At 34.3% G+C, this 20,671-nt stretch overlaps 1 protein-coding gene across 1 annotated transcript; it reads right to left on the minus strand.

The window, feature by feature from the left end:
* Positions 1–11,460: 11,460 nt before the first annotated feature.
* LOC145687430 (histone-lysine N-methyltransferase SETMAR-like) lies at positions 11,461–12,027 on the minus strand. The gene has a single exon (XM_081761027.1). The coding sequence runs from the start codon at positions 12,025–12,027 to the stop codon at positions 11,461–11,463; it is 567 nt and encodes a 188-aa protein (XP_081617153.1).
* Positions 12,028–20,671: the final 8,644 nt, after the last annotated feature.

A 20,671-nucleotide genomic window follows, 5' to 3' on the forward strand; every position in this document is an offset into this window, starting at 1 on the left:
TATAAGGTAAAATTCTTATTGGTAAGAGTTAAATATGTGCTTCCCGCCATCTACTTTCGCAAGTAATTGTTGCATTCTTCTCAGCTTGAAGCTACGAATTTTATTCTCAGCTCACATACAGTTCCTACATCATAATGTGAGTGTGGTTAATAAATAATAAGTGGAATCATCATACTATGCATTACATAATCTTCCTCGTTCCTGATTATTCTGTAAAGCAGCTTTTCCCAACCTGGGGTCCGCAAGACGATCTCAAAGGGTTCGCAAGCCAATTTCAGAAAGGCATACACAGTGGTGAGAAATACACCATTTTAAGTTAAATGATCGAATTAATAATGACAACATAATTTTCATGAGAAGTTATATTTGACCTACAAGAAGTTGTCTATACTTCGACGCCATTTATAATAATAATAATAATAATAATAATAATAATAATAATAATAATAATAATAATAATAATAATAATAATAATAATAATTATTATTATTATTATTATTATTATTATTATTATTATTATTATTATTATTATTGTTGTTGTTGTTGTTTTTCTGAAAGAACCAAAAAGCGTGTAGAGACTGATGTGCGGGTTTGTAAAATATCTTCAAACGAAAATCTTCTCTCACGCAATAGATCACTCGAAAAGGAAAGAGGGAATATAGAGTAACATGATTATACCACTGCAAAGAAAAGAAAAACAAAACACTCACACCCACACCCATACATGACTTCATACATATACACTAACATGGTGAAGAAATATAAATATTAACCGTATATATTGAAAAGGATCCTTCACATGTATTGTAGACTCTAAAGAGGGCTGCAGTGTGGAAAAGGTTGGGAAAGGCTGCTCTAAAGAGACACATGTTAAGTATATGAGTAATGTCTCAAATAAATTAAAATAATTTGTACATTATGCTGGGTTCATAGTGGTCTGGTCTCTTCTAAATAGTTGAATAACGATCAAAAACACATGAAAAAGTGACCAAAATCTCATCAAAAAGTAAACATTGATGCCAAACTTGGTCATAAATTGAATTTTACATGTTTTGTTTTGTTTCCCCCAACCAAAATAGGGCCGGCTGGCCATTAGCTGAAATATGTAAAGTTTTAACATGTTAAGATTAAAATTTATTTTACTTAAGTTTGTCAGCTAATAAAAAAAAATATATTATTTGTGTTTAGACGTTCAATATTAATTACAACTTTGCATGGTTTTGTATTTCAACTTCGACCTGGTCAAATTTCTATAGTTTCATTATGTCCAATAATACAAAATTACAGTAATGTAATTAATACAGAGCATCTAGATTACCATTAACTGGTAATAAAATTTTGTCTTGTACAATTGGTTTGTTACAAATTTTGTGTTGATACTACATAACAGAATGTTTTGAAATATTCATATTCATCACCTACTCTCAGAAGAACATACAAAAAGCATAATACAAGACGAACATGATAAACCACACATTACACACATGCAACGTGGAGCGGAGCGTAAACTATTACGAGAGAAAATTAAAAGACTATTACGATAGAAGAAAGAATAGACACAGAACTGCTCTCAAACCCACCTTGAGAGCTTAAGTACCCACCAACCACCCTCTGTGCTTTACAAAAAATAAAAGCTGAAGTGAGAATAAAACTGACTTGGTTCACATGTGGCAGCACAGTTGTACATGGCAGCAAATATTGAAGTTTTCAAAAGAGTAATAAGTAACACAGGGTGTCTACTAAAATTCCAAAATTAAAATTTCGTGACTTTTTCTAGACCTTTTCTTTACCAAACCATAAAATTTTGTAACATTCTGAAGAGCGAATTTGGGTGCGAAGTAAGCTGAATTTTCATGCATGCGATAGAAGTGTGATTTGCTTGCGATGTGGTAGCGTCTAAAGCCGGCCGCAGACATTTTTGGTGGTGAATTTTAACGTTTTATACAACATTTTCCAGTCTATATACTTATATTTGTACAGATTAAAGAAATCGTGACCCGAAAACTAAATTTCGTGACTTTTTCTTGACTTTCGTGACCGATAGGCACCCTGTAACAAGTTGCTGCCTTTTCCCCATTTATTTTCATAATATTTTTCGTAGAAAAGTGCTAATGCAAAACATAAATCACACGAAAAAATGACTTTACCCCCAGAAAAGTAACTTTTAATGACCTACTTGAAGAAAAGGGACCCGCTATGAGCCCTACATTATGGTGTAGATTCTTTAGTGTATCAACGAAACTAAAGAACATGGATAAATTGGTTAATATGATGTAATGGTTGACAAGCGTGACTAACTTAACCATTTAATCGGTTATTATGCGGTGTATTGTAGCACCATACATGAGATATATTTAGATAATATCTAACTGAAAATGTAGTTTCAGCTCTCGACTTCAATTTCTTAACATGCTAATGAAAACTCTGCATTTTCTTCTCTCATATTTGCTCTTAAGCAATGGGTACTGCAAATATATCAACATTGCTTAAGATATATCACAATTACCACAACAAATAAGATGTAATTCTTGATGACGTCTCGTCTCCCATTATAGCTATGTATCTCTATCCGTCCATTTGTTTTAGTACAACTGCTATGGTTTTTCTTGTATTCTAGAATATAGAACAAAAATGTAAGTTTGAGTAGAATAATACCTGTATGACGATACACTGAAACCAACACAAGAATTTTTTGTGAAGTACGGACATGGACAAACATTGTAATTACAGTATTATATATACACACTAAAATTAGAAATTGCTGAAAGATTCAGTCAGCATGCGACCTCCTCATGTTGATAGATTTTCTTTTTCTAATTTTTCTTGCTGACAGGTTTTACTTCTTTACAGGAACTTAAACTTCTTTACAGGAACGATAAGTTTTCCCACCCCTATCTTTTCTGTTTTTGATTTGTGGAATGCTTATATGTATGTCAGCAATATAAGACACAATCTGGGTAACGTGGTACATGTAAAAGTATTAAAATCAAGAATACAAAACATATAGTCAGGGTGCATCAATTAAACAAGTAGTAACGTACGCCGCACAGCAATTCTGTAATAAGAACAAAACAGAATTTTCAACCGTACAGCCTCAAGTGTTAATGTTTAATTTGCTTCAGGTCTCAATTATTTGTCTTTTATCGAATTGCACAATATCTTCTTCAAAGAAGTTTGTAAATTTTGAACGTATTATCAAGAAAGAAATGCAGTACAAAAGAGGAAGCCTACGCATTCAGTACAAAGTTAATTATGTATTATTTGTGTTAATGTATATATATTGGTTACAAATATTTATTTGTGTTGTACAATGGCCTGTTTGTACGATGTTTGTGTTTTCAAAGAAGGTTAAACTGTTTTTTTATTAAACATGTAAATAAGTAAATAACTGTTAGAAGCCATTACAATTTTGTGCAGAGAAAAGCAAGTCTTTTTTTGTTATTTTGCACTTTCGCTAGTTTTTTAGAACCACGTCGAACAAAATTTGACCAGAAAAGCGTCAGTTATTTTTAACATGAAGACAAACTATTTTGTGTTGTTAATACTTAAAATGTTACGAAGTATTACAGTAGAGACATACATCTCAATATACGACCAAATGATACATGTTTAATTCATTTTTTTATTGTTTTCTTCAAATCTCTGAGTAAGTTTTTATGGGATTTTTACATAAATTGAAGAAAATAGTATAAAATGGCGGATCAATTATGTAATCATCTGATAATATGGGAATTTATTTAATTTTAACATCATTTATCTGAAATTTTAACATAATTTGAAGAAAATGTAAAATAATGAATTATGTCATTATGTGATATGAGATTTTAACATAATTTGAAGACAATATAAATAATGGATTATTGTTATCATCTCATATGGGAACTTACGGGCTTTTAACAAATTTTAATGGGATTTAACATATTGAAAAAATATATAGATTAATGGATTATGGGATTTTAAAATAATTTTCATAGGATTTTAACATAATTTGGAAAAAAATATAAAATAATGGATTATACCATCATTTGATCGAGATTTGACAAAGGTTTTATGAGATTAAAATAGTGGATTAATTATATCATCGTTTGATATGGGATTTTAACATAATTTGAAGAAAACAATATCGAATAGTGGATAGATAGTTTGGATATATATATATATATATATATATATATATATATATATATATATATATATATATATATATATATATATATATATATATATGTGTGTGTGTGTGTGTGTGTGTGTGTGTGTGTGTCTCTATTATAATCCTTCGTAGTAGAAAATGTTCTTTTCTTTTTCACTTTTCTTTAAAAAAAAAAGTTCGTGTCCAGATTCAAAATTAACCCTACTAGCTCTTAACCGAATATTTGTATCAAAATGAAAATGAAAGTGTACACCCTTGAATGGATATGATTTAACATAAAACAAGAAAGAAATTTCTTCTAGTTATAGGAAGTATGCTCTTCAGTTAAAGAATTGTACTTCCTGGAGTTATAGCCTATGAAGAACTTTGACTAATCAGGTTATTTTGCTTTGATTATGTTTGGTCAGCATATATATATATATATATATATATATATATATATATATATATATATATATATATATATATATATATACTCATCTGTCGTTTTCTTGCTTTCTAAACTGGAGTTTACATGATTCCCACTATTTTTGTAAACTTTTCCCCCTGATACTCCCCGATTTTTCCTGACAAAGGTTTACCTATTTCCCTGACAAAAGCCTGTTTAATTTTTACATTTTTCGGAACCCTATTAGTTTAGTTAGATACCTAGACTAAAGGTGGGACACTAACTTTTTATAAGATGGGTCAGTCTAGGAAACATGCGTGATCAATGTATATACAGGGTGGTCCAAAAGTAGGTACACAGTCCCGTCCTGATCAGCTCATTGCATTTTATATCATTTCTTATTGTTATCCATTAGGTAGACTTAATTTCTTTATTTTTTGTTCTTAATGTCCTTTTACTTACACCTTAAGCTCGGAACAACCGAAACAAATAAAACCATAAACTAGAATGTTATACTAGATCAATGCAGGGATGTATACCTACTTTTGGGCCACCCTGTACTTTAAATAGAGAGATGATGATCGAGTTTGTGTGAACATGACTTTATCTGAAAGTTGAAATTTCAAACTCTTCAGTCTCATAAATAACGCAGAACATCAAGGAGAAAATGTTTCAGAACTATCAAAATTAAAGTTATTCAGACATTGTCGCTAGACTTGTAAATAGAAGCTTTAAAAGTCATTAGCCTTTTACTATTATTATTATTATTATTATTATTATTATTATTATTATTATTATTCACCTGTACGTTCATAAAACCAAGTTTCCTTTTAAATGTCGACTATAAAATAATGTATAGTTCTTGGCATGTAGCCTGACACATTTCTTAGCACTGTTTATATGTATATATACGGTTCAATTCCAAAAACTGTCAGTAGATTCTAATAACATTTATATGGAACCTGCAAGAAAGTATACTCTTTCAAACTAAAGAAAAAATAATCAACATCAGCACATCTGTATCGAAGTTATACGTGAGCATGCACGCCACGAAATCGGTTACTTACGATATTAACACTATCAACCGTTGAGTTTCAGGGTCGAGCTCCAATGACTATTATCTTATCCTAATGAAATTTATATTAAACCATCGCGAGAGCATACTTTTTCAAACAAGAAGTAGATCAACCAAATTGGTCAACCTATGACGAAATTATGCGTGACCAATACACTCAATTATGGTATGAACACTGCCAGTCATTGAGAATTTCCTGTTGCAGCTCCTAAGACTATTGTTAGATCTTTACGAAATTTATGTGGAACCATCGGAAAAGAATAGTTTCCAAAGATAAATAAACTGTTAAAATCGGATGCACCTGTGTCAAAGAATTATGCTTGAACCCATTTGCACAACATACGAGGTGTAATCGAAAAGTACGGTGAATCGTTTTATTAGATTTTTGGAAGTGCGTTCAGGCTGCTCTGTCGTGGACTTCTTAATGTCAGGAATGGTGTCAAAACGGTTTCCTTTAAGCACGGTTTCAATTTTTGGGAAGAGCCAGAAGTCGCATAGTTCTAAATCTGATGAGTAAGGCGGATGCGAACAGAGGAATACTTTTTCTGATCAAAAACTTGCGGATCAAACGCAAGGTGTAGTACGTCACGTTTTCGTGGTGAAGGAAACTGTTTTTCCCATTTAATCAGCGGTTAAAATGCTTTTCACGGACACATACGAGAAGTTTAGTTCTTCGGAGAGTTCTCGAATAGTCATTCGACTGTTTGAACGAATCATTTGTGCCACTTTTTGCACGTTTTCATGTTTTTGACGACGAAGGACGTCTCTCTCATGCCCCGTCTTCAACCGACTCCTTGCCACTTTTGAATCGTTCATACCATTTGTAAATAGTCTTTAATGCCACCGCTTCGTCGACATACACTGATTTTGACATTTCGTGAGCTTGTTTGGCACTTTTTTTTTTTTTTTTTTTTTTTTTGCAGCTTAGAACAAAACTAATGTTGGCACGTGACAGATACTTTTAACACGTCCTCTTTCTTCTGCCTCTGGAAGCCAACTAATATGTCACAACTCGTTCAAACTTAACACTGACTGTACTAAAGATTTAGGCTACCGGGCTTATTAGTTGAAATGGATACAACATCGATAGATGATACTGTGCAACTACATTCATCGTACTTTTTGATCACACCTCGTAATTACTTATAAATGGGTCTAATTGAGAACCTTGTCCATTTTTTCTTTCTTTCTTTCTTTCTTTTTCTTTTCTTTTCTTTCTTTTTTTTTCTTTTAAGTTCGTTAATAAGACGTTATGTATCTCAGCTCAGAATATGAGACGCCACACTTTGTCTACATTAAGGGAATCGAGATGCTGTAGTTCAACCAATTTTAGAGTTAACAACCTAACCGTAAATTATGACACAACACACCTTGATATAACTTAATGCGTCTGTAATCTACTATTCTATATTGTTATATTGATTGATTAATCCCTAAATCCCAGATAACCTTATTATTTCGAAGTTGCCTTCATTATCGAGAACGACTACTGTATTTCCCTGACATTAAAGAATTTTTCAATAATTTCCCCGATTTCCTCTGACAAAAATCAAATTCTCTGTCTTCTCTGATTTTCCAGGTTCATGGGAATTCTGATTTACTACTGCTTACTGAAGTAGTTCTCCAATAGCCTTGTAACATTGAATCAACATTGAAAATGCTGTCCCAAACCAGCCATCAAACCACGCTCACTTATTCTCTGGCTACGCGGCAGTTTACTATAATTGAGGAGGACACTGTAACCGCCATATTCTTGCAAGTGCGAGGCTGCCCCATAGTGAGAGATATTTGCACAAATTCTATATGTCACATACAATTACTAGAATCAGTAAAATGGCAAAGGAAGCGTTATATCATGGCGGAGAATTATTTATATGAAGTAATACCAACAAGAAAAGTTACAATCTAAAAATTGAAAGAGCTGAAGACTTTGATCATTGTTGAAAGAAAAAAAAAAAGTTACCTATACTGGCCAGGTCGTCTTCACAAGCTGGCTCTTGATTGCCTGCTACTCAGAGTGATGTCACAGGTTTTCACTGTCCGAAGAACACCGTACAAAAGAGGGAGAGTTCTGTTTGAGGTTCTGCAGAAAGACGCAGATCTCTGCTGCCACCTAGTGGCTACACCTGGAATCCACCAAGCTGACGATCTCCCGCCGAATCCGAGCACAACACGTACAGAAAACAAGAGCACTAGTACAAGTGTTAAAAGAGCTGCTATTCAAGTAACAATGGAACTGTCAATGAAACGACAGATTTTTAAATTAAGCATACCGACGCTGGTAATATTGCAGTAAAATTATAATCCCGAAGTTATTGTAAGTTGTAAATAATCATTTTTTTTTACCTCGTAAATTCATGTAAATATTTTAAAGTCTGCCTTGAGTAAAGAAATCGTTCTTTGAATTAAACAGATTAAGTTACGGTTGTTTCCCAAATCTAATTCAGATTTATTGAGACAAGTCGAAAACATATTTCATTCTACTAGATTCTGAAATAAGGAAATATGAAATACGCACGAAACACATTCGAACATTGGATTGAGCCCTGAATCATTCGTTCATATGCCTGGTCAACTTCTACTTCGACACCACAAAACTTGGAGATTTTCCATTCACTTAGTCACAAGTTTCAACCTAGTTCTGCCTGTGAGAAACTAATACAATAGCTGTTAGGAAACTAAAATGTAAGTGCCTTTTCATATTACCTGTTTCAGATTGCTTCAGCCGACCCTGTATCTCTTGTATTGAAGCACAGTATTTTACAACCATTATATTGAAAATAATTGTATTAAAATTTTTTTAACATTTATTTATTGTTGGATTCGCATGCTCTTGGGATTTGCAAGATTCTGTGAGTAATTAACTTACCACACGGCACTACAGCCCTATATGGGCCTTGATCTCCTCAATTATTAGTCTCCATTCATTTCGTCACTTCAAGCTGTTAGTCCCTCCATTTGTCTTCGTCCACTCCAGTTTTTCCTTTACATCGTCAATTCATCGTAACTTAGGTCACCCTCTTCCTCTATCAACATACATTCTTTGGTGCAAAACTTTCTTAGGCACTCTATCATACATCATTCTCTTCGCTTGACCAATTCATCTTACCAGCTGAGCGTTAAATCTTCTGCAGTGTATCATCTATTTCCTAATTAGTTCTGTTTTTCTTAAAAAAAAAAAAAAAAAAAACTTTCGAAGTATATCATCTATTTCTTTATTAGTCTTGTTTTTCTATTTGTCGACACTTTTCACAGGTCCATAGATTTATACATATATATATATAATAAAAATCTGTGAGAGTCTGAAATATTAGGCAGATCGAGAACCGTCAACTGGGAGTTCCATTACGGGTGAACTTCTTGTAATTCTTACGGGATTTCTAGAGAGAGTGAAATTCCCAGTCACCATTGATGAACAGATACTTTATGGTAATAAATATTTAGCCTTTACTTTGTCAAATGGCTAATGGCAACAGAACACTCTGAATTGGCTACTCTACCTTAAGAATTCTGAACGTAAAAATGTTAATTTTTGAGTTCTGTTACTAGAAATGAATAATGAATCTAACCAAAATTGGTACCAACACACAATTATAATAAGTATACCTTCGAATTCCATGTAACGTGGGTTCCTGTCACCACAGCATGGCACGTCCTTATGTTGCGGATCGAGAAGACCTCTAGGTATGGAGGCTAGCTGCAAATATATTGAATAAGCGGTCGTAGACAGACGACAAGGGGTGGTTCTCCAGATTGGCTGGTTTGGCGTGAGTCCAACAACCTTATTCTGTATAGACACTTGTTTAGAAATGTTCACAGAAGCCTTAGATCAAAACTGATAAGTTGGCACATTCTCAGCAAAGTAAAATGAACATGAGATTTGGAACATAGGGCAGGCACATTAAAATCCGTAACGAATAGGTTAGAGAAATATAGGATGGACATGGTAGTTCAGGAAGTTAGGTTATAAGGAAAGAAAGCAGTGCAGACCGGATATTTTACATCTTTTAATGGTGAAGGAAATAAAAATCATTAACTAGGAACTGAATTTTTCATTCATAAACGAATATAAGGAACTTTTTATTACTCTTAAGGGTCACTGGTGCAATGTTATTATTTTAAAGGTACACTCATGTCCAAAATTATTGTCGCATGTCTATAAAAATGTTTTTGTATTAATACAATTTTATAACGAATTCACCCGGTATTTCTTATATGTGTCTTTAGTATGTGTATAATCGGCAAATACATGTATATGGCAAATTTCATGTATAAAGAGCAGTAAATAAGAACAATAAAACGAAAATAAAACTTTCTTGTCCATTTAGCAACATTTTGTTTTACTCATTTTACTTTTCGTATTTATAATTCTTTTCCTATGAAATTTACCACAAATATACATTTCCCGATTATATACATAGTATCAATATTAAAAGTATCGTGCAAAGTCATCATATTATTGCAAGAAGACAGTTATAGATATGCGACAATCATTTTGGACATGAGTGTACATGCCCCAGTAGAAGATAAGGATAACGATATAAAGGACAGTTTTTACGAAGAAATAGAGTGTATTTGACAAACTCCTGCGATACCACATGAAAATTCTATTAGGAGATTTCATGGCTAAGGTAGGCGAATAGAAGTTTTGAAATCGATTGTAGGAAACGAAGGTCTGCAAAAGGAAAGTAATGATAAGGTGTTAGATTCGCATACTTTTGCAACGTTCAAAACCCTTATCGTAAAGAGTACAAAATTCTCACATCATGACATTCATAAATAAAAATTAGATGTCACTAGATGGAGAAACGCATCAAATTGATCATGTTTTACTAGATCTAATATAACGGATATTTGGTCATTTAGAGGAGCTGACTATGATACTGACTACTGCTTGATAATAACAATTATAAGAGAAATATTGTCATTTTAAAAAGGAAATAATCAGCATATGATAGCGGAGAGTTTAATTTAAAGAAATTAGAGGAGGGTCAGACAAGAGAAGAATACCAGATCGAAGTATCGAATAGATTCTCGATTGTAGAAGGGTCGTAATGCACTAGTATTGAGGATATTTGGGTTAAAGTCAGGGATAGTATTAACATTTCGGCAAAGGAAAGGAATAAACCATGGATCGACCAGAAAAGTACTAAACTAGCAGAAGAGAGAAAACAGGCAAAAATGCATTGGCTGCAAAATCCGGACAATAGAACTACAGAAAATTTCACTGACATAAGGCGGGAAACTTCCAAAAGTTTTAGAACAAAGAAGCTTAATTTTTTGAAAGCTAGTTATTGAACTTGAAAATAACAGTAAAAACAAAAATATTCGAGACATTTATGAAGTCTTCTACCCATTTAGGGAACGTTATCAACTTCGCTCTTAAATGTTAAAGAAAGCATATGGAACAACTCTTAAGGATACGGATGGTATTTTGAATAAGTGGAAAGGTATTTTTGACAATTTGCTAAACGTGCAGTGAGAAAGTGAAATGAGTGCAGCAGGGTCATTAATTCCAGAGCTTAACAGACCAGAAATAGAAACCGCTATAAAGAAATTAAAGAAACATATCTCCGGGTGTAGATGAAATTCTTGCCGAGTTAATTTTAGTTGGAAGGAAAAAATTGTGTAATGAAATGCACGAACTCATTCTCTTTATCTGGAACAAGAAGAAATTGCCACAAAGGTAAGAAGAATCAATCATTGTTCCAATTCTGAAGGGAACAAAACTGACTGCAATAGTTATCGAGACATCTCTCTTTTGTCAACATCCTATAAAATCCTCTCGAACATTTTATTTTAGATTTTATTTTAGCAAGTCCTATACGCATATGAAGTTATTGGAGATTATAAGTGCGGATTTAGGCGAAACCGATCAACTATCGACCACACTTTGTTTTGGGCCTTGGTCGGGATGTTATAGTAACACAGCCAAGTTTCGTCACGTATCACAATACTGTTCACAGAGGAAGATTTTCCATTTTTAAATTTTTTCAACATTTCACGGCACCATGAAACACGGTGTGCCATCTGCTCGTCAGTCAAGTCATTTGTTACCCAAAGGGTATAAAGCTTTCGAAGGTGATTGCGGAGAATAGCACGAACTGCTGGTGCGTTAATGCCCAAGCATACCTCTATTTGATGGTATGTAACACGTCTATCTGTCTCAAGCATTTTCCTTACTGCAGCAATGTTTTGTTCAGTCACAGATGAAGATGGCCGACCTGCCCTTGGAGCATCCTCAAGGCTGAAATTTCCTATTTGAAACTCTCGGTATCTTCTAAATATCGTTGTACGATGAGGACAATCCTCTCCAAGCACAGGAGACATTTCCTCTAAACACTGATCGACACTTAAACCACGTGCAAAATTGTAGCGCAAAATTGCCTGGTATTCAGTGTTTGACCACCACATTTCCATTTTTTTTTTCACTATCACAGCTGAAAATCAACTGACACTGAGACAATGACTACAGCTTTTACAGTGCAAGTTTGGACATGTCTAAACAAGGGGTAATTTGCAAACTCCTGTGATGATTCGTTATGTTCTTTGCAAAACTTCTGTAGTGCCCTTTGTATAAAGAAAATTAAAGAGAACAACTAGAATGTAGAGTTGAATGACACTCACCAGGTTATGGCTTATGCTGCTGTCATTCAGATAGATGATATGAGGACAATAGAAAGAAATGCAGATATTTTATTATTTATGGGTTTAGTAGTAAATGCGGAGAAACTAAATACATATAGATTCGTCGTGATCGTAAATGTCGATTGAAAGGAAATGCGTATTATTATTCAGACCAAACTCTTTTGTTTTCACGAATTCTGTCGAAGAATTTGAAGCTTAAAATATACGTTTGGTGGTATTGAAAAGTTTCAAGACTAGTTCTGTTTACATTAAAGTATTTTATTTATCTACATCTACACACTATCACCTTCAAAAAGTCACCTTGTACAATAATACAGCGCTCCCAGCATTTCTGCCACTGCTGGAATATGTCCTGGAAATATTCTTTTCAAAGCGTGTCAAGCACCTTCGATTTCCTCTGAATCTGCGCAATGGTATCCAAACGGTGACTTTTGAGTTGGATCTTCAGCTTCGGAAAGATGGCGAAATCCGCAGGAGCGAAATCTGACGAGTAGGGTGTGTGTGGAAGTGCGATCACCTTGTTTCTGGTGAGAAGCTCACGTGTAAGAAGAGCACGGTGACAGGGTGCATTGTCGTCATAGAGTAGCCAGTTTACGGCGCACCACACATCCTGTCGCTTTCGCCGAACGTCCTCTGTCAGACGCCTTAAAATCTGACAGTAGAATTCGCTACTGACGGTCTGACCTCTGGGGATGAATTTCTGATGCACAATGCCGCGAATGTCGAAAAAGACGATGAGCATGCACTTGGGCTCTTCCACTGTAAAGACTGTTACTTTGTCTCAGTATCGTGCCCCTACACCCAATTTTCATCACCGGTAATGATCCTCAACATGAAAGACGGGTCATTCACGGCCCGCTGACTGAGTTCTTGGCAGATTTCGACGCGGTGCTACTTCTGTTCCTGGATCAACAGCCCGGGGACGAACTTGACAGCAACACGGTACATGTTCAAATCACAGATGAGGATTGTCTGTACTGTTTCATATGACAAACCAACAATGGCAGCAATGTTGTGGATTGTTCTCTGACGATCCTCATGCACAAGTGGCCGAATGATTTCGACATTTTCGGGTGTTATGTTCGTTACAGGTCGTCTTGATCACTCGTCGTCTTCCAGTGATGTTCTTCCTCTCTTGAAGCGCGTTGCCAATCATAACACCTCGAACGAGTCATTGCTGTGTCGCCGTACACTTGCAGAATCATGTCAAGCGTCTCTGTGGCGAATTTGCCCAGTTTCGCACAGAATTTACGTTCGCTCGTTGTTCTAACTTGCTATCCATGATGAAATCGCAGATGTAGTAACGCACGTGCTCCGAATAGCACAAGGTGCACAGCTCCCGATGTACTCAGAACAATGTCTTTGTTCACTTTGACTTATGAAGGTGCTTCCTGTGCCTGTGCGTGCAACCTTGAGCTCCCACCTTTTGGCGTGTTACGGAGCTAGTCTCGAAACTTATTGATACCACCTCGTATAAAACGATAATTGTGTCTGTTTTGGTGCTTGGTTGAGAAATATGGTTGCTTATTTTGAGTAAAACATGCAGACTGAATGTATTTAAAAATAAAATTATGAGACGAACATTCGGACGAGGGACGAGAATGTGGAATTTCGGAAATTTCATAAGGAGCAAATCCATAACTGCCGCCTAACATTATTAAGGTAATTAAATCTAGGATACTTAGGTGGGCAGCTCATATTACCAGAATGGAAGAAAGAAGGAACGCTTGCAAAATTTTAACTGGAAACCCAATCGGAAGAATGCCATTAGGAAGACCTAGGCGCGGATAGAAGGAGAATTTTCAGATGGATCTTGCTGGAAAAAAATTACAAAGTAGAAACTGGGCTGAGTTAGCTAAGGAGAGTCAATGGAGAATTTTGTGAATACAGCATTGAACTTCTGGGTTCCACAGGCTATGGATTCAGTTAGTTTATACTTAATTGCTACGAGGACACACATCTACTAATGGTAAATAAAAGTTTTTACACTTTAAAACGCCCAAATGACATAAAATTTGGAGAAAATTGGTTCATAGTTTCTATTCATAAATTTTATTAAACAGTAAGTACTTCTTGATTTTTTTTAAATGTTTTAAAATAATCTATTGACAATATTACATTGTCATCAGTTTGCTGTGATTGGCAGCTCAAACTCGTTTATAGAATGTTACTTCAAATTCGTCGATTGAATGTTTGTTATTTGTGATCTTATGTGAAAGTACATGCCAAGGATGATTTTCCATTAGCCACAAATGAGGAAGAGGATCGAACTTCAAATTTTTTCCACCACTTTTATTCTATTGGATGGCCATACATCATGTCTTTTATATAGCAACAAATTTCTCTTTAGATGTACCGAGGAAGAGGCTAAGGTACCTCGAAACCTATCGCAGATTTTATATATTTTAGACGGTGTAGGGTATGAGCATTTTTCTTAGCTGCTTACTATATCTTAAAATTCAAAGTCGCATACTATACGTATTTGTAGAAGCCATAATCTAACAATGACATCTTAAAGTATAGAACAAGTGAGTTTCGTTTCATAGTGTGAAACTACGGCGAACTTCCTAATCATGCGAAATGAATACTCAAACTATATGTAGTAGATCTATATCTCCCAGTTGTAATGTAGGAAAAAGGCCAGAGATGGAACTTATTCCTAGGACAGTGAAGAAAAAAAAAACGCTATCTTTTTCCGTTTTTTTTTTTTTTTTTCTAGATGAAAGTTAATATTTAAAACGGAAGTGGTAGATTTCTGATTTGATTTGGAATTTGGCATTCCTTTCAACAGAGAGGCTTTATGAAACGCAGACCTACAGGTTAACGTGGCATCCGAACTACATGAGCCCCTACCGGAAATCGAACCCGGTCCCTGAAGGCGCTTACGCTAACCTCAAGTGAAGGAGCTCAACGTACGGTTGCACTAGAGAAAAACTGAAGCCTCCCAGGAGCCAGAATGTGCTGTTTCCATGTAGCCCCGCTTTTGGGGCTACTTAAAAAAAAATGTCTTTTCATAATAGTAAGAGCTGTGTGAAAGATGGGACTGTTTGAAAAGAACCACTTGCAAGATCACACTTTCCTGAGAAGATTGATATGCAACATGCCTATGTTTCTTTCATAGTAATGCGTTCTAGGCTGTTTTAAATAAAAAAGAGACTTTTTCGCACAACTTTTTTGATAAACACAATAAACTGTTGAACCAATTTAAACTAACTACAGATGTAAACTTGTCTTTCTGAAGGCCTACAGAACCAGTAAAAAAATTTTTTGCGACATGTTTTTATAAACGATAGTTTTTCAAACAATGCAAGGGAAATTTTGGCAAATCCCAATTCACGCATAAGCTCTTGAGAGTTAAGACACTAAAACATGCTCTACATAATTTTACGAAATTTATGTATGTATCAGATCAGTAATTGCCTTACATTGGTTTACAAAATTACCTGGTACCATTTTTACAAGTGTACATTTATGTTAACTCTGCAAAAATATCATATGGTACTGTTATAATAATATTAATGTAAAACAGTATGATAAGGTCAAAAATTCACATATTGAAATTCTTTGCTGCAAAGTCATATGGGAAAACAACTTGTTCTCTGCGGATGTAGGTAGGTTCAGACAAAACTTCAATAATGCCATCGTTGTCTATCCCCGATCAGTATCATCATTTTTAGTAGAAAAACGGAAGGAAATAAAAAATATGGCCACAAGTTGTCCCAGAAAGGAAGTAGAATATAAAACTAATTCGTCTCATTAGGAAACTTCTGAAAGTAATTATATTTAGCACAATCAGGTAAAAATCACTTTTTCTTACGAAAACATAGCGACAATTTACAAGAAATTAAAAAAAAAAAGCATCAATTGCTGTGAGAATTTTTATATCAGTCTATAAATAAGACAGTACTTGTGACCATCCATATTGTTTTTTTAGGTACCTAGTTTTCATTGGTCTGGAAGAAAACGACCTATTTTTCATAGTTCTCTCATAATTATACCATATAACACAAAAAATGTCAGTTTTCCAAATAGCCCCATTTTCCAAGTAACCCCAGTTTACGAAATTTTCACTATGACGACCAGTGTGAAACCAGAATTAGTAGATTTCCTAAATTCTTATATTGAATAGAGGGATAAAGGACCAGATGAAACTTTTTCTTGAAACGCTAAATGGATTCTGTTCTCCCCTTTCCCCCCAAAAGTTCACCGCTATCTCTTACCATTTTTCACACAATGAAAATTACTCTTCGAATCCGGTAGTTGTAATAAATGTTTACCACTTCGAATTTTAGAACAGAAATTAGGGTGGAAAATGAAACACGTATATTCTAGAGACGCTTACTTGATTGCAGAAAATTACTTCTCGCCATATATTACAGTTTTTGCTGTATGGCGATTAATGTTAAAACTGAAAATAGTTGATTTCTGGCACTTCCGGTGTGAAATGAAATGAAATCTTTAAGTTTTACGTCTCACAGTTAATGCCGGCTAGGCTAAAGGAGACGGTAATGATGAGAAATAAATGAAATAGTGGTATGAAGAAAGTAGAAGGAAACTGGTCAACTCCGAAGAAATCCACGCACACAGAGTGTTTGTCCACCACAAAGCTCACTTGGTCGAGAGCTGGGATCGAACCAAGGACCCATACACCAAAGGTGAACGCTTTACCACTGAACCACTGCAACCCGACAATTCCGGTTTGAATATAGTGTTAACGGAATAGATGGAACTTATTCTTGGAACGCTGAATAGATTCCAAAAAACCGCTTTTCACTATTTCTTAACGTTTTTGCTCTGATTCCTGTCAAGAGACAAACGTACGGGCATAGTCATTCTATAAGTCTTCCGATACTTATACATAGCATAGTTTGGAAGTTATTTATTTTATTTATTTAGTTAATAATCACCAGATACAGCTCAGAGGCCATTTTACACTGGATATCCAACAACAATAACAATGGAAAGGATTTGGGAAGGTATCGGCCAGGGCCTGTTTAGTAGGTACCATCCCGGCATTTGCCTGGTAGGACTAAGGGAAACCCTGGAAAACCTCAGTCAGGATGGTCGGCAGCGGGATTCGAACCCACGACCTCCCGAATGCGAAGCCAACGCTCTACCACTTGGGCTACTTCGCTCGGTCTAAAAAAGGTAAGGAGAAGTTACCAAGTGACGTCATGTAACCGACTTGACACCTTTTCAACCCAATAACGGCTATGACTAAGTCAAAGTAACGACGGAGTCCACTTTAAACAGTACATCTCGTCTGATATAGCCGTGGCGCTGAAAAGGGATGTTGAACTTCAACCAACAAATTAGAGATCCCTTTCTTCCAACCATATATATAATCATAACATGTAAATAAAATCCACTATGTAATACATGTATAGAATTGCTTTTATTTAATAATATTTTATATAGAAAGTAACTAAATCGTAACATTACCGAAACAGTTAACAACCGTTTTTTGTAGCAAATTTACAAAACGATGTATTTAATAAGAAATTGGTAACAAACACATAAGTAAGAATTATTCTTTTACACATAGAAAAATAAGGTCTAACAAGAAAAAATGTGATTTTAATAAATTTCTACAATTTTCTCGAGCATTTTGTAACTTTTTCATTGTCACATACTTTTATAAATTATAAGACAGGGATGCAAGCGCCACGATTAGGATCCTCTGTTTACAAATCACGTTAAGTCTTGTTAAAAACTCTTTACCATTTATGTAGGAAAGTTTAATTCTTTGGCTTGAAAAAGAAAAAGACTTCAATTAGCCGAAGAAAATTTACATATCATACATGGAATAAAATGCAGGGTTTTCAAAAGCAGGTAAGATTGTCAGGTTTTTTTCAACAATACTGTACATATGGATGCGTACATCTAGCTTCAACGGCTTTTTCTGGAATGAATATCTTTAGTGAACGAAGAGCATTGTTTCCCACATTTCTTTGTTACTTGAACTGTGATTACATCTTTTATATTGCCACAAGCTAATATACAATTATTGTGTTGGTGACTGACAGTATGAAAGACATTAAAACATTTATTGTTCTTACTTCTTTTGTTGTGAAAAATCTGTTTTTTCTTGCACTCGTAGAACATATTTTCCTTTTTTTTAAAAAAAAAAATAAGATAATCTGACTTTGGTAATGGGATTTTTACCACAGGAGCTCACCACTCACCGCAATTGTAGCTGCTTAATCCTTAAACAGGCACTTTGAGTTATAATGTACCCCACTGTTAATCTACAATATGGCAACTTGTTTATTTAGGATTTTAGTTGCCGCTCGAGGTGCTTGTCCATTGTTCTTTGACAAATGAGTCGATGCACCTCAATGTGTTTCATACGTTTTTGAATAGAAAATATTGTATTATTTGTTCATTCCAAGTGAATACGAATTGGGAACATAACGGCATTACATGAAAATGTCATTCATTTGTAACTTACAAGAAATACATTATCTTTGGCAATCCTTATTTAGTGATACAGTGCGTACTATAAAACTAGTGTTAAAATGCTACTGTAGCAGAAAATTCCTCATAATATATATGAACGCAGTAAAAGTCTTTGTAGTTGGCAACCCTAAGGATAATATTATCATAATTTATGTATGATATACTATAACTGCATCAGTAGTTTATAAATGATTGGTTGCATGTAATTGCTAACATACACGAAAATAAACGTATGGAATATGATACTCCCCACGCGCCTGCTTAACGGTTAAGTGAATGCAGATGAATTGATCAGAGATGAAATTATGAAAGTGCAAACATTTTCCACTGGCATTTTGCTTTGTAGTTTAAGATAATTCCATGAATTACAAGGTTAAATATATTGTGAAAGTTGTTATGTCTTTAGTGAAGAACTACGACAAACTTGGCAGCAAGATATCTTGAAAGTTCATACCCTTTGCGTTCAAAAAGATTGTAGCAAGATGAGCGTTTTCACCAGACCTTTGAACATGTCCACCAGACCACCAGACAACATGAGAATAGCGAAATACAATAGGAGAGGAAGAGCGACTACATTCTTTTACATTTTACATATAAGCAATTAGAAAATTATGTACATACTGCCATGGACGAAACGTGTTACATGGAGTTATAAGTAAAAAAGTAAGTAATTAATGTATTTCGTTCAAAATTTCCGTGAACTGAAAATGAGCCATAAGTTATTCCATCTCACAGAAGTGTTGTAAAAATAGTTCTTTGCTTCCTTACCTACTTGTAATTTAACGAATTCCCTGATAAAGTGGAGTTTAGTGTGCTTCACGAATGTGCTAAAGAGATAATAATAATAATAATAATAATAATAATAATAATAATAATAATAATAATAATAATAATAATAATAATAATAAATACTCCACTTCATACAGTTACTCAAAACAATATTTTTGAACCATCTATTTGCAAATTTATTCATAGAATTGCGTTATTTAAATGAAACCAAAGTTAGTTGTACTTTTACTTAGAAATAGATACTTTTACTCAGAAATAGATACATTTAGAAATAGATACATAGAAATAGGTACTTTTACTTGATGTGGTTCTATTAAACGGAGTCCGAAGCTTTCAGGAACAATTGGAACCATTTCTTTAAGAGAATGCCGTTAACGTGTACAATCAGACATATCCTGTTATAACATACTTTTTGAATCATCTTACATGGAAACTGGCGTAGAAAAGCACTCAAAACACTAGTGATTGAGACGAAACTACAAATTGAGTAAACAACAACACAACTCTTTGAATTCTTATATTTTCACTCAGTATCAGTAGATACAGAACAATGATGTAATAATACAGATAAATCTGAGGACTCAGCTAGTGAGGATTTTCAGAAGACACTCTCCAGCCAGGGAGATTGGGATTCGAATTCTTGCTAGACCAGCAGTCAGATTTTCGTGTGTGATTCCATTATGAAGGGAAGTAGCACTGCATTCAATATTCCGTATTGAAGGAAATATATTTATATTGCTGAATAAATTTATAAATTTATTTATTTTATCAAATATGTCACTTGACAGATGCGTACAAAAGAAAAAATACCTATATTTTTTTTATGATCCTCGCTCCTTCTGTCCTGTTACATACACTAGTGGGACTCTGAAGATGGAGTCTGTGTTTCAGGAATACATGCAATAATGATTTATTCATAACAAAATATAACAATAAATGTTTTCAATCATTTGAGTTCTATTTTCACGAAGTTCCTTCAATAATCTTCTTAGTATTGCTTTAGGAAAAACATATTTGATAATTGTATAAGGTTATTTAGTTATGTTTTACTTTCAAGTAATTCGCCTTATTATTGAGAGGTTCAGTTTTTTGTGTAAATGTACGCACTTTTGTATTATTTTCATATTTTAGGTCATCTACAATAACAGTCATTTTTACATGT

Source organism: Thermobia domestica, chromosome 1 (genome assembly GCF_964235325.1).
Source record: "Thermobia domestica chromosome 1, izTheDome1.hap1.1, whole genome shotgun sequence".
NCBI lineage: Eukaryota > Metazoa > Arthropoda > Insecta > Zygentoma > Lepismatidae > Thermobia > Thermobia domestica.

Bases quoted from the DNA above. Each gene is read 5' to 3' on its own strand.
- LOC145687430 (XM_081761027.1), bottom strand. From the start codon at position 12,027: ATGTGGTGGTCAAACACTGAATACCAGGCAATTTTGCGCTACAATTTT.